This window comes from Genypterus blacodes, unplaced genomic scaffold (genome assembly GCF_046128005.1).
Source record: "Genypterus blacodes isolate CSIRO-AG114 ecotype Tasmania unplaced genomic scaffold, CSIRO-AGI_Gbla_v1 ptg000028l_1, whole genome shotgun sequence".
Lineage (NCBI taxonomy): Eukaryota > Metazoa > Chordata > Actinopteri > Ophidiiformes > Ophidiidae > Genypterus > Genypterus blacodes.
The window spans coordinates 2054278-2078501 of NW_027466841.1; the positions used below are offsets into that span (position 1 = coordinate 2054278).

Sequence of the window (24224 nt, forward strand, 5' to 3'; positions counted from 1 at the left end):
TTCATCCATACGAGTGAGAGAGACAAACTCCTCTGCAGACGGATGATGGTTCAGGCTGTGTTGAACAACGGAGCATCAAACAGACAGAGAGATTCAGTCTGTGAGGTCTGAACGGAGGAGTTACTCTCTTTATTTTCAGTTTATTTCGATTATTTTGTTGTAAACCCCAATATAGGTTAAATTAATGTTACAGGAAATGCACAGAAGCAAATTTGTACCATTTTCTAAAAAAGAAAGGACAGAAAAGTACTGTGTTTTTGCTTCATTTTCTGTTATTTATCTTCTTTATCCCACTGAAAACACCCTTCACACATTCCTCATTCAGATGAAAACCTGTTGTGTTTATAAAGCTGAACATTTGCTGCCATAATAACAGATATAAAGTGATGTTCCACCCCTTTGTACTGACCTGAGTCACTCTGGTGTCTTTAGTATTAGTTTATATTGTTGGTGTACCTTTATTTTCTACAAATGACAAATAAGTGCAATGTTTCCCAAATTCACCCAATGACTATCTGTGTGAGTTTGACCTCAAACCTCATATTTAAATTCTACTGCATAGAAATGATATGTTTGCTGGTGCAGAGATCAATAAAAGTATTTCACGTGATTCAACAATTAAAGATGATTTCACTACATTTCAGTTGTTTCTTATTCGGCTCATCAGTCACCACGTTTGTACTTTCAAAACAAACAAATGTTAAATAAGGTACAATAAGTAACGTTAGTAGCACTATAGCACGTTTCTAGTGACACCCGGTGGCCAGTTTGTGTCATTACAGGACAGTTCCGTCGTTTCTTTACAGATCTTCTATCCTCCATTCCGACCTTAAATCTGTCTCGCTCTTTTAAGCAGATTTAGGCCCTTTGTTCACTATTGCTTGTTGCTGTTGCTGCCATGTTGGGGTGAGCAGTTACGCTGGTGTAGTTTAAACAAACATAAGATGCTGCGTATTGGCCTACAGGTGGCGCTGTTTACCGTCAGATGATTCAATCTAGTCTGTGAAAGAAACTATCCAGATGTGAGGAAGAAGTAGTTACATGACAAGCAACGTGATATCAGTTAAAGAGTCCCAACTGATGAAACAACAACAAGTTTATCTTGTTTAGGACATTTGGAAAAAAGGCACAAAGGAAGTTTGAGTTCTAGAGTTCAGCAGAGGCAATCTGTGATAAAAAACTGCTCTATTATTTTCACAAAACATACAGACAAATATCAGCTCCTGTTACCAGATCGAGTTTGCGATCTGTAATTACATTTGGAAACTCTTGTGTTGTCCGTTTGCCATTGATCACAGATCCTACAGTGATTATCTCACCATGTCAGAATGAATCAGTGTTGTCTGTGGGTTTGTGCTCTCTGTTGATCCTGTGATATGATACTCACGGCTCTGGTATCTGGATCTGGATTGAAAACAGCTTTTGTCATTTCATTCAGCGAATCCTTCCTCTTTCCTGCATCCTGCTTCAGATCCCGAGTGTGTGTCTTTCTCTTTCTGTCTCCACCATCACACAGACACACTGGATAACCTCCAATATTCCTATCAATGTTGTAATCATTTTGACCTTGATATTCTTGTTTTGAAGTGAAAGACCCATGACGGTGCATCTGTGTGGTGACGACATATGTGCTTCACACTGTTCTATCCCACAGAACCACTTAGCTTCAGTTTCTCCCACATGTGTCCAGACACAGAGTCACTCTGGGAAATAATCGGAATTCCTCTGCTGATAGTATAATCTACCACTCTCACCATTACAATACAGCTGCTGTTCTATCTGGGAGGACACACACACACACACACACACACACAGACACACACACACACACACACACACACACACACACACGCACACATCTATCTCACTTCAAACAGCATTATTTGGCACGTCCAGATCAAATGACACTTTAGCTCTGTGTGTGTCCACCGAGTGTGTGTCCTTCATCTAAGACAAGAGACGGATGCAGCGAGTGTAGAAAGTAGGCCGGGGGTTTGTTTGTTTTGTTGTTTTGTTGCAGCGCTCCTGCGTGCGTGACCTTGTTGTACTACAGCTGAAACTTAGACTTGCATTCCTGAACCCCCCCTCACCCCCCCTCACCCCCCCTCAGCCCCCCTCAGCCCCCCTCAGCCCCCCTCACTCACTGCCTCATCACGCTGCTCCGAGCCACCATATCAGATCATGTCACTGCTATGTTATGTGTCCATTGAATCAAAATAAGCCTGAACAGGTGCTCTTTTGTGTTCCCACCGTGGCGGCCTTGGGTTTCCCCCCTGGAAGAATGAAGCGTGCAGTATTTTGGGCCGCTGCATCAGCGCGGGGGCCGTTTCAAAAGTGTGGCTGACTTCTTTAAAAGGAGAAATCGGCTCTGAGGGAGACGGAGGCGCTTGTGCAGCCCCCCGAGCCGCATACTTTACATCGCTGAGCCCATTTTTGTTATTACATTTTCTTTACTCCTTCTGCCTGGTCAGGGTCTACGCACTCTGACATCACATCACCTCCAGATGTGGCCTGCAGACTGACAGGAGCGCCGTGACCCCAAACGATTTCTGAGAATTAAAGTGTCAGATTTGAAGGATGGAGCAAAACATTATTTTGTCAGTGTTTAACAATCATACAGGGAGAAATCCATCCTCCGTCCCGAGTTTAAGGAAACGCTGACACGCCAAAAACAAGGCTTCATCACAAGGAAACCCCGGGGGTGGATTGTTCCTTTAAATGGATGCGGCACACTGTGAGTTTGTATCTGTGGCACCTGTAACCTCTCACGACCTTTACTGGAATGCCAATGAGACGGCGATGGAGGGGGTGGGTGTGATGTGGGTGGGGGGGTGGGGTGGGGGTGATGGGGGGTGGGTGGTTGGGGGGGGGGGGGGGGGGGGGGTGTACGGTGTACGGGGCGGGAGGGTGTAACACAGAGTGGAGCGTGATAACACACAATGGGTGTAGAGGGAGGGAGGGGCGGAGGGCACGAGAGGAAAGAGACGGAGCAAATAAAGAAAAAAAGGAGGCAATGAAAGAGAAGAGAGAGTGTGTGTGTGTGTATGGGGGGGAGGGCGTGAGGGCGTGGGGGGTGTGCTTAGCAATGGCCTTCAGTGGTTGAGATCCTGTTGTTGTGGGGTGGGAGTTTCCCCCCATACAAGCCGAGGGAAACGACAAGAGGATGTCTTTTTCCTGGCTGACCAAGAATGCCCGGGCCTCCAGCTTTCCTCTGCTCCTGTGTGTGTGTGTGTGTGTGTGTGTGTATGTATGTGTATTGATTTATCAGTTCATTTGAATAAGAGAGTGTGTGAGTATTAAACGTCATCTTAGCTATATAAAACTTTGAAAATTGAGGATAGATATTAAAGCATGGACTCATTTCATCCCACTGAGCTTTAGAGAGAAACAGGAAGTAAACAAAAACCACACAGAAGCTGAATAGACAGAAGTGGACTAGTTAAGTAAAAAAATACTAACTTAGATTACTACAGTTATGTAGTAATCCGTCCTGACACGTGTGTGTGTGTACGTGTGTGTGTGTGTGTGTGTGTGTGTCGCCTGGTCTGTCCTTGGCTCTCACCCAACATGATGCATCAGCACAAACATGAAGGTTTCTGCAGCACGAGGAGAGAAACATTCCTCCCCTGGGCCGAGGGACGCCTGTCCTCTCCTCCGCTCAGAGACAGAGGACTACACGTCCCAACATGCCCCCCTCCCTCTCCCCCCACTGCAGGAGGCGGGGGCCGTAAATCCCGGCAGCCAATGGCTTTGTGTCCGGGGAGCTGTGGTTGGTGCGTTGCACGGCAGCTGTTGTCAATGGCAACAGAGGTTTTGAGGGAAGCATGAGCTGGACAGCTGGTAGAGGGTCCCTCCGCTCTCTGCCGGGGGTCACATGGTCCTACGCCGACCAATCCCCACAGCCCGCCCGCCCTCCCTCTCTCTCATTTGCTCATTCGTGCTCCCTTCGTCTACAGCAGGAGGGGGAGGGGAGATGGAAAGAGAGGAGGGAAGTGGAGAGAGGGAAGGAGGGAGGGAGGGATAGAGGGAGGGGATAGAGGGGCCAGCTTGCACAGGGAACGAGTGAAAGAGCTTAAGAACGAAAACGGAGAGCGGGAGTCTCTCTCTCTCTCTGCGTGCTCGAGGTTATCAAGGAGTCGAGGCGAAGGATCCACACACACACACACAAACACACACACACGCCCTGTTTGCTCTCCAGCCTCCATCCATCACAGCAGGAGGACAGAAGACAGAGGAAGGGACAGGAGACGAGGGCTCGGCCGGGGCAATCAAACTGTCACACTCACAGACAGAGAGAGACAGAGGGAGAGAGAGAGAGAGGGAGAGACATGCTCCTCTGGAGAGGAGCGGCGGTCAGCTGCCAGGCTGCCGTGCCTGTGTGAGGAGAGGATTGGGATTGCTGTTGGGAATATCGAGCCGGGAACGCAGCCGAGGAGCCAAAGGAGGGAGGACGGCGGTGATACTGTGACATGAACGTGGACGGGAGGAGGGACGAGGCCCACTGAGATCATGGACCAGGTGAGGATGGAGAGGAGGGAGGGAAGGGGATGGGAAAGGGGACGGGAAGGGGACAGGAAGGGGACGGGAAGGGGACGGGACGGGAAGGGGACCTCCATGTAGTCCACTTCACACATCCACACCTCACTGACACAAACACACACAGCAGGGGGTCAACATCTATCATCCTCATCATCATCCTTCATCATCATCATTCACCCTCAAGGCAAAAACAAACAGCATCGCACGCTGCTGCTACTCTGATGTGTTTTCTGGCAGGCGGGCTGGGTGTCACCTGGGGGGGGGCTGGCGGCGGCAGGGCGTGTGTGTGTGTGTGTGTGTGTGTGTGTGTGTGTGTGTGTGTGTGTGTGTGTGTGTGTGTGTGTTAGTGAGCGTGTCTGGCCTCTGGAGGGTGTGACACAGCTCCACACCGGCTCCTCTGTGACACAAAGCGTTAGATAGACACTGGAGGGGACTCGGGGGGGACATGGGGGACACGGGAACGGGACAAAAAGAGGGGCGGGGCTGAGTTTGGTGATCCATCTTAACATGTCGTGTAACACTTAGCGCCTTCGCCCGACATCAGCCGGCTGTGTGGTTTATTGCCAGGGTGCAACAGGGTCCAGCATCCGGGGCTGTGTGTGTGTGTGTGTGTGTGTGTCTCTGCTGCATTGTAAGGCAGCGCTCTAGTGTCACCACCCTCTATGTAGAGTGTCACCGCCGGCTCTCCCGCCTCACCCTTATGTTTGGGTGTATGAGCGTCTGTGTGTCAGGATCCTTCCCAAATATTTGGTGGTGTTTTATGGCCTGTTTGACATTTGCCAGCGTTCTGCACGGAGGCTGAAGATGAACGGACAGGAGACGTCTTCCCTCTGTTACAGTGTGTGAGTGTGTGTCTGTGTTGTGTGTGTCCTGGCCATTGATTACCTCATCCCCCCCATTCCCTCCCGCCCTCCTTCTCCTCTGCTGCTCGGTGTCCTCTCCTCTCCTGAGGTGCATCAGGTTTTTGTTAAGGATGAAGAGGATGAAGAGGAGGAGGGGTGTGTGAAGGGTATCTGGGGTGTCCTGCCTTTACTCCAGTTGGATGAAACACGTGGTCCACGAAGAGGCGGACATCCTCTGGCCCGGGTGTTCCTCCTCAGGTCAGGGTGACGCCAGAGCCCAGATATAGCCGAGATGATGTCATCACTACTGCCACCCAGACTGCACAGAGTGTGTGTGTATGTGTGTGTGGTTATTGTCATACTTGCTTGTCTGCAAATTTATTCCTTAACCTGTTTTTAAGTCAGGAGGAGCATGAGAGAATAACACAGATCATAAAGTGTTTAGGAGAACATGTGACACACACACACACACACACACAAACACTCTGTAAAAGTTAATATTGTGTGTGTGTGTGTGTGTGTGTGTGTGTGTGTGTGTGTGTGTGTGTGTGTGTGTGTGTGTGTGTGTGTGTGTGTGTGTGAGAGAGAGATACAGGGTGGTGTATCTTACCAGCACAACATAGCTCACAGGAAACAAACACTATTTTTAAAACCACTAGTGAAATGCTGAGGCGCTGCGGCTGCAGGGTCCAGGCTGCAGGGTTAGAGTCCAGGCTGCAGGGTAAGGGTCCAGGCTGAGGTCCAGGCTGCAGGGTTAGGGTCCAGGCTGCAGGGTTAGGGTCCAGGCTGCAGGGTTAGAGTCCAGGCTGCAGGGTAAGGGTCCAGGCTGAGGTCCAGGCTGCAGGGTTAGGGTCCAGGCTGCAGGGTTAGGGTCCAGGCTGCAGGGTTAGGGTCCAGGCTGCAGGGTTGGGGTCCAGGCTGAGGACGGGTTGATGTCGATCTGATAGATGGAGCGTTTTGTCATTTGGTGGCGTCCCATAATGCGATTCTGCAGCTTCCTGTTGAACACGTGACTGTGTATTATTGTGCTTCAGTGATGTGTGATGGAGTTTTATCTGCTCTTGTGCTTCCTGCTTGTGGACGCTCTATATGTTTACACTTACGAGGCCTCATGAGTGCCACGTCTGAAGAGGACGCTGGACACACAGCGTCCGTCTAAGGACGTGCCGTGTCTTTAGCAACATAAACACACACGCTAACATGACTGCAGCAGAGTAAACAGACGTGTTCAGTGTTTACTATCGTGATGGAGCCGCTCCGGTCAACGCAGTGCATCACCGCACAAAATCTGTCCCACTCTCTGTCCCTCTTGTTCTGTCTTTTTTGCCTGTGCGAGGACAGACACACACATGAACGCACACACACACATACACACACACACACACACACACACACACACACACACACGGTGATAAGGAGGGCAGTGGCCCAGCGTGGAGCAGGAAGAGGCTGGTTATATAAAGTGTCTGTGCGAGCGAATCAAGGGCGCAGCGAATGAGCGAGCACACATACACACACACACACACACACACACACACACACACACACAAGTCACATATTTCTGCATGAGAGGGACTCTGCGCTCTACTTTCTGCTCCCTCAGCCTGGTTTGTCAAAGTATGAAACAGAGATTATCAGCCTGAATCTTCTGGACAGAGCGCTCGCCCCGGGCCAGAGCCATTATGTGTTATTAGTGCTTGTGTGATCATGTCAGTGCAGACCCGGGCCGGGCCAGGCCGGGCCGGGCTGAGCCGGGCCGGGCTGAGCTCTGTGCTGTGGGACTGCTCTGCTCTGGGTTTGAGGCTGCTCACTTCTTAGCGTCTCGTCTGCAGAGCCACAGAGGACGCAGATCGCTGACTCAGAGGCCACATCAGAGGTCGAGCCGGAGGAGCAGCTTCAGCGCTCAATGTTTGATCGGAAACCTCTGTTTTATTGCCTTTATGCAGCTCTACATCCCGTCCAGTGTTCCATACATTAAAGGCAGAGTGAGGGAGGAGACGTCCGATGACCTGTAATGATGTAATGCTGTAATGATGAGAGTAATGTGCTCGTGTTTATGTCGCCGTCTGTACAAAATCCCTCAAGACCCAGTTTGGACAGCAAGGCGACATATGTCTAGCTGTGGTATGTGTGTGTCTGAGCGTGTGTGTATATACTGTATATATGAGTGTGGATGTGTGTGTGTGTGTATATACATGAGTGTGTATGAGTGTGTGAGTCCCAGCGGCTCTCGGTCGGAGTTATCTGGCAAATTGTTTTGTCTGTTTCCCATAGATGTGACTGAAGTGGAATGCAGTCAAAATTAGCTCAGAGCAACGGGGATGTGTGTGTGTGTGTGTGTGTGTGTGTGTGTGTGTGTGTGTGTGTGTTTGTGTGTGTGAGAGAGAGAGAGAGAGAGAGAGAGAGAGAGAGAGACAGAGAGAGAGAGAGAGAGAGAGAGAGAAAAGGGTCTTATTAAGTTACTAACTAGATAGCGAGAGGGAATGTAAGAGACAACAAGTGTGTGAGTGGGCAGGATAAAGGCCTTATGGTGGAACAGGTGGTCTAATCTGATGCCCCACCCATGGCACCCTGGGGCCCCTGCTTAGCCCCCCCACCCTCCCTCGTCTCTGGACTCAGGAATTTAAACCACTTTTTGTCCTGAGTGATAGAGAATGAGGAATTTTTGTATGCTTATTTGTGCTTAAACTGAACTTAAACTCGTCAATACACACACTCATTTCCTGGCCTTGTGTCTTTGGTCCAGTCCAGATTAATATAGTGAATATGTGAGCATGTGTCTGTGCGTGTGAGGCGCGTTAGTGTAGAATGTGTGTTTTTATTCAAGCTCGGCTGAATCTCCAGGCAGATGATGGCTGATGGGAAGACAATGGGCAGATTGTCCCGGGAAAAGGAAACTAGGACACCCATCTCCCCGCTACGTAAACAGCTCCTGTCCAGCTCCTCAATGCACTTAGGTGGCAAAGTAATGAATGCAGATGGCAGAAGGTTTCTCCCCGAGGGGTCAAAGGTTAGTTCATGTGGTTAAAGCCCTTCCTGTCAGCAGCACTTTGCATCAGTCGAGCCGGGATGAGGATGAGAGCGGCTGAGCGACGGATAAATGGAAGGAAACAGAGGGATGAGTTTTATCAGGAGCATGAGGTGATCATCCAATTAGGAGGCTCGCAGGGCGGCCGGCTACTGACTCCGCCTAATTTGACCCAAAGGGCCGTTTTGGCGTTTGCGCCCTGGACGCATTCATCATGTTTTGACATCCACCTCTGTGACCCTGGCACTCTGTCTCCATCTCGCTCGTCCTTCAGCTCCTCTCCTCCGTCTCAGGGCGGAGCTCCATGACGTGCAGGTGCTGCGGGAGGACGTGGATCTGAAGGAGCAGCTGTGTCTCTGTGATCATTATACAGGCCGCGCTGCTCACGGGCACCGCAGCTGCACATCTGTAATGAACTGTGCTCATCCCCAGCCGCTGACCTCCTGCCCTATTTAACTACTGAATACATTCATTAGTCTCTTAAAGAAGGAAAGAAACCTGCTCTAATGCAACCATTACAAACGTTCTCGACAGAAACCAGAGGCGCTGTGTCTCTGTCTCTGTGGCGTCTCTGTAGCGTCTCCGTCTCTGTGGCGTCTCCGTCTCTGCAGTGTCCCGGTTTGGATTCCTTAAGAAGGCCCGTCTGCAGCGGCGTTGAGGCTCGTGTATCCAGAACAGAACAGAGTGTTCCTCTGCGTCCTCCTCACTCAGCACTTTGTCTCGGGTCTCGGGTTGCACGACTTTCTTCATTACAAATGCTGTTAAATCCCACCGAGGGGGATAAAAATGAAACATTCACCACAGCGCGCGCGAGAGGACAGACAGAGCAGGTTTATGGTCTCCGGGGTTGCTGCTCTTGAGCCCTCGTGTGGCGGCTACACGCAACTGCAGCTCCACTCATATCTATGCAGGGGGATTGAGGATTATGTGACAGATGGTCGTTGAGGTTGAGTTGAACCCAGAATAAGATGCTTATTCATTTTGTTGTTTGATTTATTGCCAAATTACTTTTGTGTTCAATCCAACAGGATTTGTTGGCTTTTCTCTCATAGTAGAAACATTGTAGCACTTTGTGTTGTGTTATTGCAATACTGCATCACTTCAGGTTGTAACAGACTTTGTTGTTACTAAGAGGAATATCGATCTCTTTGTTGAGCTCTTAAATCTCCCAGTTCTCTTTTCCATCATACACTTTAATACTTTCAAGAGTTTCTGTCTCTTTTCTTCACTGTATTGTCATTCTGGTCTGTGATTGAGGCTCAAGCGTGGCGTCTAACACCAGAATTAAAGCTCTGCTCTCTCAGACGTGTGACCAGAAGGCACTGATGGTGGGTGAGTTTCAGAGTGGTGAATGTTAAACCTCTTCAAAGTGTTTTCATGCTTTCATGTGGCCTTCTGTCCTCCAAACCCAAGAGAGAGCAGAGCAGCTCTGAGGCCACGTCTAGACACACGTATCTCTGAGTTTGGATGAAGATATGATCCTCTGGACATATGGGATCATTCACTTACAGACTGTAAGAAGTACATTTAGACCGATTGATCGTTGAGATAAGGAACATGTTGTGTGTCACCAATGGATAAACAAAAGCTGGGAAGAGCTATTCACGGAGTTTCCAAATGCACGTAAAAGTGGCGAATCCATTCCCGGTTGCCTCCATTTTCCATCATGCCACACCATCTAAAAATATGCGCTGACTCACCAGTGACCAGCAGAGAAACCTGGTGTGGTTCACAAATACACCAGCTGATAACAAACAGAGTCTCCTTTCCCGATGCGACTTAAAGACTCATTTCATCCTTTTGGCGTCCGTCCCCATTGTCTGGCCCCCTGCTGCAGGAAGTGATGGCAGAAGCAGGAAGTGGAGCTGTGAAAGGTAAAGCGGCGGCGCTCATATGTGCACGTGTGAAGTCACGGGCAGCAGGAAGGAAACGTGCTGTGCTGCTACTGGAACTGTGAGCCTGTTTATTTTCCCTCTCTGCCCCTCAGAAGAGACCGAGGGGAAACACGGGGACGTCCTTTTGAGGAAAGTCTGGCGAGCGTTTATAGTAACACAGAGCGTTTATGGCAACGGTGGAATACCTGGATGTGATTCACTTGTTGTCGTCTGGATCATGGAGGAGTCTGATCGGGCGCTATGAGACAGAGCGGAGACTCGGGCGGTTGAATCAGTGGTCATTTGTACAGATTGCGACACCTGAACAGCCATGAGCCGTTAGACTCGGGGTATTTCCTCCTCTTTGTTCCTTTATCTCAAACGCTACCACATGGCCTCTACAATCAGCTGTCTCCATGTTAGGGCCTCAGACTGTGCCAGAGACAAGAACCGCACGGAATGGAGGCCCAGCAGTGTGTGTGTGTGTGTATTTGTGTGTGTGGACCAGATAGCGTATCAGCTTGTATGGACAGATAGAACTTAAATTGCCCTGAAAGGGTTTTGGCCACAGGCTTACACACAAACTCCAGTCAGCACGACCCAGGAAAGAAAATAAAACATGGAAGAGCGAAACGGATTCAACTGCCAAAGTGAAAACAAATATAAAGATGTTAAAAGCTGCTGTGTGGTTCACAACATGAAGATGTAAATATCAGGATCAGAATCAGAAGTCGTTTATGTACATGTTGGCACGCACGCATGCACACACACACAAACACACACACACACGCCTGTGGGATGAACCATGCTGTATATTTTGAAATCCGTCTTATTTTGCCAAACTTCCTGGGAACAGATGTGAACAAAAGAAAGTCCAGAGCACGCACGCACGCACACACACACACACGCACAGTCACACACACAAGAGCTCTTTCCCAGTTTTCACTTTCCCTGTGTGTCTGTGCGTGTGTGTGTGTTTGACCTCAGTGATTCTCTTGATTATTCTAACCAGCCAAACTTTTTCTCCTGCAGCCAAAGCTCCACCTCTCGAAGTGTGTCTGTGTGTCTCTGCACCTCGTGCTCGCCGGCGTATTCGCGGATGCAGGAGAATGAGCGAGGCAGCTGCGAGAGTGAGGGAGGGGCGGGGCCTGGGCGAGGTGGGGGGTTTACAGTTAGAATGTGGCATGGGGTGAGACGGGGAGAGAGAGAGAGAGAGACAGGTCAGCAAGTGGAAGAGTGAAGACAGAAAGGAGAGGAGAGACGGAGTGTGGAGCGTCTCAGCTTACGGTCAAATCTAAGTTGATGCAGACAAAATATGAGACACAAGATTAACTGGAATCAGGAAAGAGGCGTCAGCATCAGAATGAAGACTTCTGAGTAAAGTGTCTGTACATCAGCGCAGCGACCGTCTGCTCGTCTGCACTGAGCGCTCAGCTGTTTCCTTCCTCTCCCTGCCAGTTGTTGGACAGACAAAGAGGACTCGAAATTTACGGCTCTGGCTGGAATCCATGTAGACCGGGGGTCAGCGCCCCGTAACCCCCCCGCCCCTTCAAAGGAGTGCCTCAGGAGCCTCCACGTCAACAGGCCCGCCAGACGTACAGCAGGATTCACTCACATGTCTACAACTCATTCAGGAGTCCGTACGCACACATCCTCACCTCATCCCCGTCTCAATCATGCATGAGTACATACACGCACGTAAACCCTGAGGGTGATGTCGTCATACTTGAGTTGACCAGCAGATTTTCCCCCACGCGAGCTCACGCTACACAATTCTCCAGTTTCAAACCCTTGTGCGGACACCATCTCACGCTATCAGGCCCAGACGGTGATAATCAGCTGCTGTTATTACATTTGAGACGAGGTCAGCGAAGACGCTTACGCTGTGTATTAGATCAGCTGAGAGAGAGAGAGAGAGAGAGAGAGAGAGAGAGAGAGAGAGAGAGAGAGAGAGAGAGAGAGAGAGAGAGAAAGAGAGAGAGGTGCACCGTGTCCATTTAGCTCTTAAGCTGGTAGAGAGATATGAAGCGAGCATCACTGTCAAATGTAACAGTATCACATAGAGGCTGTGGAAGAGACTGACAGAGCAGTGTGTCCAAACAGAGAATGTGTGTGTGTGTGTGTGTGTGTGTGTGTGTGGACGCTTCATGGTGTCTCACAGTAAATGATGTGATGTTGAAAAGATCTGGCAACTACACTCCTTTAACTCAAAGTATGTGTGTGCGAAGGGGGGTGACTGAAGAGAAGACTGACTGAGTAACACCAGGGAAGTGGAGCAGATATGTGGGGGACGGGGTGGGGGGGTGGGGTGGGCTGGGGGGTGATATCAGGTTAAATGGAGGGACCACAGTGAACTGCAGCGAATCAGTTCATACGTGTACATAGAGAGCACTGTGGCCTAGAATGGGATGTGGGACGCAGCTTCAGTCAATGCTACAGAGTGAGAATCTCATTAGTGCCGACGTCTCCGCCCAGCAAGGACCACTGAGGGGCCGGGGGGGGGGGGGGGGAGGAGGGAATCGGGGGTGCGGTCGAGCGAGTAAATGGGATGATGGTTGTTTATGGGTTTGTCCCACGAGGCGTCGGGCTGTGTATCATTATGTAATGACCGGGAAGCCTATCTGAGCGCGTCTCTCTCCGTGCTCTCCGCTCATCCCTGGACAGCCCTCCAGGGACAGGGATCAGGGGTGTCATCTCACATCACCCTCAGATTGGGTCTTACTCTGTCGATCAGCGGGGACGCAGTGACACGCCCGAGGCAAGGCTGACCAAGAGGAAGAGGAGGAGGAGGAGGAGGGGGAGGAACGAGTAGAGTAGGATTGAGTTCAAAGAGACCACGTGAGGTCAATGATGAAGATGGCGTCCTCATTGGTCGGGTATGGATCCAATCACAGCTCTGTCCCGTATCCCAAACTCAGCACTCTCACATTTTGCTCCAGCTCCCTGCTGAGACAGGAAACGACAACCTACCAAATTCAGGCGACCAGCAGTCATCAATAATACAAGAGCCCCTTTGCCGGCCTGTCAGTCAAAATTGATGACTGCCGTGTGAGCGCCGTCCGCCTGCAATCTGGGGGAAAGACGGAGACAAACCGTGATTCATCCCTCTGTCAGGTGGAATAGGAACCATATGGAGAAGAAGGAGGGAGAAGGAGTCAGCAGAGAATCCATCCCCATTCCAGGTCAGAGAGTATAGATGAGCTCCACACATTCCCTTTGCCAGGCCTTCCCTTCACTCTGCCGCCCCCCATCTGCCCCCTGGTCTCCCACCTTAAGACCAGGATTCCCACTAAAGTCGCTCTGCCATGGTGTGTTTACAGACAGCCTGGTATTCGCAGAACCCAGTTTAGCTTCACTACACACACACGCGTAACTTGGAGGGATTAAGGATTCACATGGTAATGATCTGTTTTGAATGGAGCTCCAGACGGAGATGAGTGAAGGTCACGACCGGGCCTTTGTGAGCGTACAGCCGCCATAAGCCTGTTTGGCTTTGGGATGGCGAAGACCTCAGCGCGAGCGGAGGAGCCGGAGCCGTGAAGTGAGAGGAAGCAGACGCAGGAGACGTGTTGAGATGAAAGTTGAGTTGGCAGCTGCTTCTTGGCGTGGGAAGGCTCCCGTAAACTTCTTCTTCTTCTTCGTCTTCTTCTCCTCTACGACTCTAGTTTCCCTATAGGCAGCCGGCCTTTGAAGTGGCTCCCTCTCCCTCGCTCTGCTACTTGCACCCCTCAGAGTAATGGCAGCCACATGGGCCTAAAGCTCTGAGCCATCACAGTGGCTAAAGCTATTGCTCCACATCTACGCGTCGTGTTTCTCTCTTCCTTCCTTGTTCCTCCATGTTTAATGTCAGCAGAACCCAGAACTATATGGTGGACACAGTTTGTTTTAGATAAGCCCATAGCTGAAATAAGGATGAACTCTAGCTTATGTGATGTAATGTAACCTCTTGGCAGTCAGCTGAAGTTCCTGTTAGATTGATGAGTAAGCGTCCCCTGACTGTGTCGATTGATTCATTTGGGTGGTTCATCTTTGGCTAAAAATACAATTCTGTTGACGCTTTCCCAGAATGCCTGAATTATAATCTGGTTTGGTGTGTCAACAGATTCATATTAGGCAAGCCATCTCCCAGTAAACATCAACAGCAGTTCATCCAGGGTCACGCTTGTGTGATTACGCCGGGAGATTTTCCATTTATCGGAAAATACATCTGATAGAGCCCGATGAGGAACTGCTACCACATCATAAAACATTAAGTAGCCATTCAGCATGTTGCCAGGTAGTAGTTTGAATTTTACTTCCCTCTTTCAGAACATAAACACAACTCAGTTACTGGAACTCAGATCCTGCTTTAGACTTCACTGTGCAATTACGGTGCGCTTACTTCTTTTATTCGATCTCAGCTCATCAGGTGAAACACTTTATGATTATATAAATGTTCATTTTTAATACCTCCAGGATCGAAATATAAGCACCTTTACATCCCTGAAAGAACATGATGTCATCAATCAGCCTCTGGATACAAGTGTTCGGGCGCAGCCAGAGGGAGCCCGCACGCTGCGGTCTGGCAGGGCGGAGCGCACGGATTTAACAAACGCACCCTCCCTTCACTTTCAAGCTGCTCGGGTCAAGCTCGCGAGAATACTATGATTATACTTCCGGCAAAACAATGTGGTACATCAAAAGCAAGAACAAAACCAGGCTATGTGTTATAAGTGAGTTGATTAGTTATAAGTAAATTAATCAACATGTGGTTATTTACTCGCGTAGGGTCAGTGTCAGGTAACAATGTAAGCACAAATCAGCAAACCAGTGACCAAACTTTATGAATAGTTTCCGGAAAAGAGGCCGAACAATGGCAGTTATTCTACTTTATTGGAGTTCGGAACCGCCGCTGACATCAAAGCAGACAGCAGAGACGCGGTTCTCTCCTCGAACTTTTTGTTCCCGGCCGCGTTAATGACTTTATTCTGAAGGCTGAGTCATTATCTTCCTGTATTGCCGCCCATGTTTACTGTGCGCTTTGTGTCGCCGAGGCTGTTTCCAGGCAGGCCGAGCAGGAGGGTTTAGTTCAACACAACTGATGCGGTGTGGCGGAAGAGGAGGAGGGGGGAGCGCACCGAACGGCCCGAAACAACGGGACGAGAGAGGGGTGTTCAGGAGGAAGGAAGCCGGAGAGCCGCCGAGCTTATAAGTTTGCCTTTGGCTACCGCCTCGTTACTCAAAGACCCGCCGCGTCTCCAGCAACAAATCCCCGCTGCGCTTGTTGCAGCTCTACGCTCTGCCGTCCAATGAATGGAGTTGCTTTTTGCCTTGTTGGAATACCACCGTACTCTGAGAACCACGTAAGTACCGAGGGAGACGCTGAGAAAACTGCTGTGTGGTGTGTGTGTGTAAGAGAGAGAGAGAGAGAGAGAGAGAGTGTGTGTGTGTGTGTGTGTCGCTTCATGTCCGCGGTACCTGCACGGTGGCGTCCCGTTAATGTGTCCGGACGGTCTGAAGTGCGCCACGGGGCTGAGAGGGGCAGAGAGCGTGATTCACTAAGAGGATTAACACGAGTTTACATAGCCGCTGTGTACACATACACACACACACACACACACACACACGCACACACACACAGTCCGCCATACTGTACGAACCCCCCCAAAGTGTGTTTGATGTGTGTTTTCTGCTATTTCTGCGGACTCTTGTGGCCGGGAAACGAACCCCGCTACTTGTGCTCCAAACCGCCCCGGAGCCTCGTCCACGCCCCGGGCTGCTCCGAGCCTTTTGTCCGCCTCTCGCTGCATCAGGAGGCGGACAGGCTGTCAGAGTGAGACGGGACGTCCCAGGCAGGGATGGAGGCTGCTGCTGCCGCTGCTGCCCCGCATCAGCTCGGTGTCCAGTCCTGATCAGACAAATGTCTCATTTACTGTCAGAATTGATTGATTGACGAACTTCCAATCAATTTGAGACACAGAAGTCCTACAAAACAAGCAAGCAAAGTGTCCTGCTGTTGCTGTGTGTGTGGAGGAGGATCTCTGAACCTCATGAGCACTCACACACATCTTACTCATCTTGTCACGACTGTCATGTCTTTAGGGTTCAATATGAACTCTGAATCAAACAGATGGATGAGCTACATTGTGATTGTTCCCCCTGAGCTGGATCCTCATTGATCACCAGCAGGGGTCCTGTTTGGAAGTGAAGGCTTCTGCTGTACATTTGATTAGTGAGGAATGTCATGAGGTAGGAGACGTTGCTCCATTGGGTGGTGTGTGTGTGTGTGTGTGTGTGTGTGTGTGTGTGTGTGTGTGTGTGTGTGTGTGTGTGAACACATGGGCGGTGGTCTGCCGGTGCTGTTTGGAAGCAGCCATATGGATCACTGCTGAGGCTCTCTGGCTTGATTGTTTGCATGTGTGTGTGTGTGTGTTGTAAATGTGTATCATTGTTTGTTTAATGCTTTATATTTGGAGATATGTGTAGAGATAAAAGAGCTCTGTACAGTAAAGTGGGATGCAGATGAACACATGGGGAGGATATGGAGGAAAGCACAGAGTCTGTCCCTGTGGTTTGGCTCCTATAGGAGGACTCATCCTCCTCTTTTTCTTCCTCTTCTCACGCTGGACTGTATACACGTGACGTAGTATTAGTGTGTGATGTGTCTGGTGTCTGTGTGTGTGTGTGTGTGTATGACAGTGTTACAAGGTTGTGTTTGCGTGGTCTTTCCTGTGTGTTGCAACTCTCCTGTGAGCTTATCAAACTCAGCCCTACATGCTCTCTCTCTCTCTCTCTCTCTCTCTCTCTCTCTCTCTCTCTCTCTCTCTCTCTCTCTCTCTCTCTCTCCTTTTTGCTGAATTCTCACAAAAACTTTAGCTTCCTTTTGTTCCCTTTAACTTTTCTCTTCATCCTAGTTTTTCCCCTCCTCCTCCTCCTCCTCTGCACACTTCTAATTAAACCTCCCTGGTTGTGTGTTGGTATTCATATGTGTGTTTTGTATGCGCACCATTATTTGTCTGTTACAAGTCTCACTTTTCTCTCCAGTGTTCTGGTATGAAGCGTCTGATACTCCTTCCTCACTGTCCACAGCGTTGATCCTTTGCTGGTCTCAACCTCTCCTACCTCAGCTCTCTGGCCTGTTTCAAAGCCGACCCTTGACCCCGCGTGTGTCGGCCCACACCCAGCTCTTGTATGTGCGCGCCTTTTGACTTTTCCTTGCCTGAGTCTGTAGCATTGATCTCCTATAGTCCATGAATCAACTCGTCCACGCTGATGTCATCACACACAATTGCGAAATGACGCTGGGATTACATTAAATGTGTGATACGTCCCCATGTGAATGTGTCTGGATGGGAGTGTGTGTGGATGGGAGTGTGTGCTGGATGAGGGCAGTTACTGTGATGTCCGCTGGGACGGCTTTAATGTTGTTAGAGGCCTTTTCCCGGCGTTGCAGTGCGGCTCCTGTGAGTGAATCAATAGAGCGGCGTGGACCTCCGGGCGGGGCCGAGCTGATGCTGCAGTGTGTCATGTGATCCAGCGCTTATCGATGATGGGAAACATGAGAGTGCTTTTATGAAAATCATCAACCGAGGCCTTTTTCGATGTTCCCCGCCGCTCTTTTCTACACGTTTGTCAGTTCAATCCATGGAGCGTTTGGGTTTGTGTTTGCTTCCTCGTCTCTCTCTCTCTCTCTCTCTCTCTCTCTCTCTCTACCTGATCTGGAAACGGCTCGTCCGGGGAGTCTCAGAGGGCCGTGCAGTCGGCTGGTCCCGGATCAGCTCCCCGGGTCAAGGGAGCTCTAACCGAAAACGTCTGAGTAATGCTGCAGAGGAAAGCATTAAGGTGATCATTAGCAGATGCTTTCACAAAGTCAGAGGCGCTCAGCACAGCGAGAGCCGCACCGCTGAGTGTGTGTGGGGCTTCGGGAACCTTTAAAAGGGGAAACATGGAACCTCAGGAGTGTGTTGATCTTTGCACAGCACAGACATGAGATACTGTAAAGATCAGCTGTGCTCCATTTGCACAATTCTTCTGTTTAATATCTCTGAGAGTATAAATCACTGTGGCGTCTGTCGTCAGTCAAGCTTCAACTTTGGCACAAATTCCACTTTTGAAACATTCCAAACGCTCTATCAGCCTCTATGTTTGGAGCCATTTATTTCCTTTCCCACTCTCGCTGTCTGTTACACTGTGACTGGGTCCAACACACTCGTAAACAGGCAGTGTGTTGGTGTAAATGTACAACACGTTCTGAACACACCTGGAAAGATGAAAGTAGGAAACGTTAGCCGTTAGCCGTTAGCAGTTTCTCTGGTTTGTAGTGAACTTAGTGGGCAGATTGATGTGTTGGCAGTGACAGTGGAGTGTGTGTTACACAGTGGTCTGCACGAGTCTGTTAACACCGTTAAAATGTCTTCACACTCACGCCCCCTCACCCCCACCCCTCACACTCATCTCCCACCCTCACCCCCCCACACACACACACACCCCGGGTAACATTCCTCAGCACTGGGCCTCTACATGACAGCTGCACGGCCTCTCGCCTCGCATCCACAATCATTAACCTGGATAGAGCGTGTGTGTGTGTGTGTGTGTGTGTGTGTGTGTGTGTGTGTGTGTGTGTGTGTGTGTGTGTGTGTGTGTGTGTGTGTGTGTGTGTGTGTGTGTGTGTGTGTGTGTGTGTGTGTGTGTGTGTGTGTGTGTGTGTTGACCCCCCCGCCCCCATAGCTAAGCACAGGTGTTCACAAATACGAGCAGCCTGGCGTGTGTTTACATCGGACTTACGCAGGTGCACCACACACACACACACACACACACAGGCTGAGTGTTTGTACGCGTGGTCCGCTCGCTCTCACACTGCCCACCCCTCGTGTTTGCGCGAGGAAGTCCTTGATGCTGCACAAACACACCGTGGCAGATTATAGGTGGGCGAAGGACATCAGTCATCGCTGACCTTGTTTGTCGCGGTGGGACGGGCGTGGTCAGAGGGGCGTGGCTCGCCGCACAAGTGCATTTGTATCGCTAATGGCTCTTTATCGATCCCTCTCTCTCTTTCTCTCTCATCGGCTCTCTCTTTCCATTTCCCGCTTTTCTCATTAACGAACACGTGCTCTTGGTAGTCGAGGAGAAGCGAGCCGAAGTTTTGGGCGACGCGTTCCCGTTCCCCGTGCCCGCGACGCTCCCGGGCCACATTCCTCCTGAGAGGGGAGCACACGTCCCCTCTTGTGTACCAGCTGCATTTCATGCGGCATCTGATTCCAAGGCAGTGGGAGGTTTGGCCTGAGACAAAGCCTCTCTCAGAAATGGATGAGAGCTAATTAGATTCAGCCTGTTGATGGTCTGGGCCGCGTCAGTGCCTCTTTGTGCTCCTGTGTGTGTGTGTGTGTGTGTGTGTGTGTGTGTGTGTGTGTGTCTGTCTCTCAGTGTGTTGTCGTCGCCGCCGTGTAGGAATATCTGAGCCCGTACGGTGCGGCGAAGGCGCTCCATCTCGATGTGACGGCGGGTTCGTGCGAGGAATGGCGAGCAGGTCGGGTCTTGTCGTGAAAAATGCAGACTCGTCTCCTCGCCCGCGTCTGTATCTGTGAGCGGGATCGGCCCCGAGCGAGCGAGGAGGGGGGGGGGGGGGCTGGACTCGGGGTTAAGGTTCAGAGGTTTAGGAGCCCCCAGCCCCACACACAGAAAGGCGGGTTAAAGGGGCAGGAGGGACCCCGGGTCAGTGTGAGCACGGGGGGCCACAGAGGTTAAGTGCAGGCCTGTGATCCCATCATGCATCTTGTTTTGTCTCTGTCCCGGCTGATATGAAAGTTGTGCTGAGATTCCTGAAATGTTGATGTTTTTACAAAGACGACCGAGGGCAAGAATGTGTGTGTGAGTGGTATGTGTGTGTGTGTGTGTGTGTGTCTTGTGGAGAGGATAACAAAATGGAGAGAATCCCGATGAGTCACGGGGAAAGAATGATGGCGAGTGACAGTGGAGCACAGTGAAGCAGCGAGGAGAGAGAGAGAGAGAGAGAGAGAGCAGGTGCTCCGCTCAGATTCCACCGCCGTGACGTGTGTGTGTGTGTGTGAGGGAGTCACTCACAATCGTTGGCAAATCAGTGGAATGTCAAATAAATCAGTGGAAAGTGAATATTATCTCACCTTAATGGCGCCTTAATGACCTTCATTCTTTATTATAATCATCATCTTGCTTGGTGCTCTGGTGTGTGTGTGTGTGTATGTGTGTGTGTGAACATGGCGGCGGGCCAGCTGACGCCCATCTAAGTGCCGGTGAGACGGCGTTCCCTAAACGTTCGCTGCAGACACAAACACGACCTCTCTCTCTCCGATTTCTGCTCAAATTCAAATCTCTCCTCTCTATCCCGGCGTTCCTCCTCCTCCTCCTCCTCCTCCCGTTCCGTTCCTCTTCTTCTCCTCCTCCTCCTCCTCCCTGTGTGATCGGAGCACAGTAGCCCTCTGCTTTGATCTCCTCCACGCTTCCTTCTATGGTCATCTCTCTGTCCAAAACCACCGGGTGCTCAGATGCTTGAGGCTGGCAGCTTCGCCTTTTGTTCGCCTGAAGACAGAGTGAAGCGCTTAGAGGTTTAAGTTACCAAACGTCCTCCGAATGTCTTTCCTACGTCCTCTGTCTCTATAAACGTGTACAGCAAGGAATGACACTAACACTGCATCAATGTCCCTCCTCACCCTAAGCTCAGCTGTGTGTGTGTGTGTGTGTGTGTGTGTGTGTGTGTGTGTGTGTGTGTGTGTGTGTGTGTGTGTGTGTGTGTGTGTGTGAGGCTCCCCATGTAAACACTCTGAGTCTGGAATCGTCCTCCAGCGATTTGGCGTAAACAGAAAGAAGAGAGACGGCAGAGCGAGGCCCTCGGCTCCTCGGGGTCGCATACCTGACCGAGCTTTGAACATGTCAGAGGGTCAGAGGTCAGCTGGAGACACAAACACAATCCTACGCTCCGTTACTGTAGGTGGCGCCAAGGAGGAGGAGTTACGAAAGCGGATGATCGCAAACTGAGGTCGGCCTTTACAGACCCTGTTTCTGTTGAATGAACTAAATCTCTATCATCTCGCCACAGAAACGGCTCAAGGGTTCAGAAATGTGTTTCTGTTACAAAACAAGTCAATGGAAACCCGACAAAGGACACGGAGCGACACAATCGTCAATCATCAAATGCACAATCTCCAACGTCGTCAGTCTGGCGTGAAGAGGACGAAGATGTTAGGAAACCGAAGACGCTCCACCAGCCTGCAGCAACATCAACAACATCAACAGGAAGCAGCAGGCGGTCCCGGTGTAGATGAGAGGATAGCACGGGCAGATCCTCTGTCCCTCCCAGGGCCAGGACGGTATCACTGTGCCATCTCTGCCATGTCTGCACAAGCTTATCACAGGGTACACACACTGTGAGAACCGACCGCCTCTCCCCTCGCTCGTCCTTCTTGGCCTGTGCGTGTGTGTGTCTGAGACGGAGGACTTCCTCGGCGCGGCGTAAGCGGCGGTGCGCAGCAGGAATGTAAAAACCAGATGACCTCACACGGAAACTCACACGGAGGGCATCTCTCCGGGTCGCTCTAATAAACACTTCCCTACTCTGAAGCCTCGGAGCTCCGCCCTCCCATCTTTTTTCGTCTTTTCTTATTGTCCACCACCGCCACGCCCCGGCCGTTGGACCGCTGCCCGCCTGGCGTTGGGGCTCGGCGGCGGCAGCGGGGGCGGCGGGGGCCTCCAGTCAGTCCGGCTTCAGCATCGCCAAAACTCAGCCGAGGGGAACAAAGACGTCATCTCACCGGGAACCAAAGTTATAATTTTCATCTGTTAATTACACGGAGGCAGAGATGGGCTAAATATATACATCTGGGCCTGCAGGGAGGGGGGCGGGGTTAGAGGGGGGACGTAGGGGCGGGGGGGTTGAGCGGCCCCGGAGCTGCGGGGCTCCCAACGCTGGCATGGCGGTGGAACGGCTCAGAGAGGCCCTGCGGTTTCTCTGGAGCTCCACACTGCTGAGGTCTGCTTCTGAAAACAGCCAGGGAAGAAAAAGAAGAAAAGAGGAAGAGGAGGGACGAGGGGGGAACAGGGGGGCTCTTATTGCAGCGGAGCTCAGACGTGACGCTCTGATTGCTCCCAGAGGTTGTGGTCACTATAGAGGGGGGGGCGAGCTGCTTGCCAGATGTCGTCATCGGCTCTGATGCCGTTAAGGTCTGGAAGTATATACGGTGTGTGTGTGTGTGTGTGTGTGTGTGTGTGTGTATATGTACACCAAGACTGGAATCACCTGAGGAAACCCAGAACACTGAGATGGCAGCAGGATGTGGCCGTGTGGACTTCCTGCTGAAGCTCCAGGTTCACTCCTCAGGGCGCGACCCAACAGAGAGAAGAGGACTTTAGACAGACGGGAGATCTCACACAACCTCAGCCTGCAACCACAACACACACGGCGGCCAGAGACGGTTGAGTCTTCATCAAGGTGAAGCACACTTAGTCGAAAAATCCAAGATGTGTGTGTGTGAGTGTGTAGAACATGTGACAGTCACATTGAGGCCTGAGCGGAGACTCCGAGCCACTGAAGGACCTCAACTCCAGAATCGGTCTGGATCCCCTCCAGATCAGAGATGAGCAACATGAAGGGAGTGACGCTATTCCTCGCGCTCTCGACGCTCTTCCTCAAGCTCTTCCTCACTGCTCAGTGCAGATGAGGCATGAGGGGAGGAGAAGTCCTGCTAAGTAGGTTAAAGTGGAATGTCATCTGCCCACTTAGTGCCGGAACACAGAGTGTGTATGTGTCTAATCTGAGTGTGTATCACGCTTTGATTTGATCTCATGCCACACACACTCTCTCTCTCTCTCTCTCTCTCTCTCTCTCTCTCTCTCTCTCTCTCTCTCTCTCTCTCTCTCTTTCTCTTTCTCTTACACACATATTTGCTCAGCCTTCACGCATTCTCACTCATTGCGTTTGCATTCAATCTAACAGGGTCAACGGCTCGTTCACAGCAGATCCACCCTCCTCCTCCTCTCCCTCCCCCACCCCCAATGCATACACACACACACACACACACACACACAAGTCCAGTAGCACATTTAATAATTCATGGGTGCACAAAGGCTCCATTGAGTGTGACCCACACACACACATTGCAGAGCGATGCGTCGGTGAGCTGCTTTCTGTCGCGTCACTTCGATGATAGAACGGAGAAACCAGCGCTAATACTGGAGAGCATGCTGGGTAATTACCGTGTGTATATATTAGCGAGTAAAACTGTGCGTGTGTGTGATGGTGTCACGGCCACATCGGCCTTCTTCGCCATCTGCTCCCTCCCGACTTCTTCACTCTGGTTTCTGCTTTGGATCATTTTGCCCTCATTTTTTTTATTCCCCGCTAAGATTTTCCCCCCGGTGTTCCCTTTCCAACATCTGCTGCCCTCCCTCCCCCAATCCGCCCCCGGCCCCGTTGACCTGCTGAGTCACGTCTCCCTTCGTTCCCCGGTGACGTACGCCGCTCGATGGATGGACGGCCGCTCGCACTCTGACGCGTCGGTTCACATCGACTTCCTGATTCCGCCGACGGCCATTTTCCTGCACGGAGTCACGTTCTTATGCGCTGTGCAGCTCATCATGGAATGTTGTGAGGCAGATGCTGATATTGATGTAGGAGTGTGAAAATAAATCAGATAGTGATTGGAGTGTAAGTGTAATGTATTTCAGCGTGTGTGTGTGTGGATGTGTGTGTGTGTGTGTGTTCTGTACAGCTGTGCGCATATTGATCAGGCTATTGACTCAAACTATTCATCGGCATTGTGGTGTGTGTGATGAGTTGTTCCACATGTTCAGGCATGTGTGTGTGTGTGTGTGTGTGTTTGGGTGAATGACGGCTGTGTTCTTGTTTCAGAAATTTTGGGTCTGGCAAAGTGTTTACACCCTTTTAAAGAGCTCACATGCTCTGAGCTCACGTGGTTCCCCTGCAGCAAAACC

The 24224-nt window shown here is 50.8% G+C and overlaps 1 protein-coding gene across 7 annotated transcripts in view; it reads left to right on the forward strand.

The window, feature by feature from the left end:
• Positions 1 to 4063: 4063 nt before the first annotated feature.
• Positions 4064 to 24224, forward strand: part of arhgap23a (Rho GTPase activating protein 23a) — a 53584-nt gene continuing 33423 nt past the window's right edge. For 6 of the 7 annotated variants that reach the window (XM_076144036.1, XM_076144039.1, XM_076144041.1 and 3 more), the window contains exon 1: positions 15342 to 15625. In XM_076144036.1, the coding sequence (XP_076000151.1) occupies positions 15572 to 15625 (54 nt within the window). In that variant the 5' untranslated portion in view covers positions 15342 to 15571. Of the gene's footprint in view, positions 4519 to 15341; positions 15626 to 24224 lie in introns of those variants that run through there. The other variant, XM_076144040.1, reaches the window with a different exon arrangement.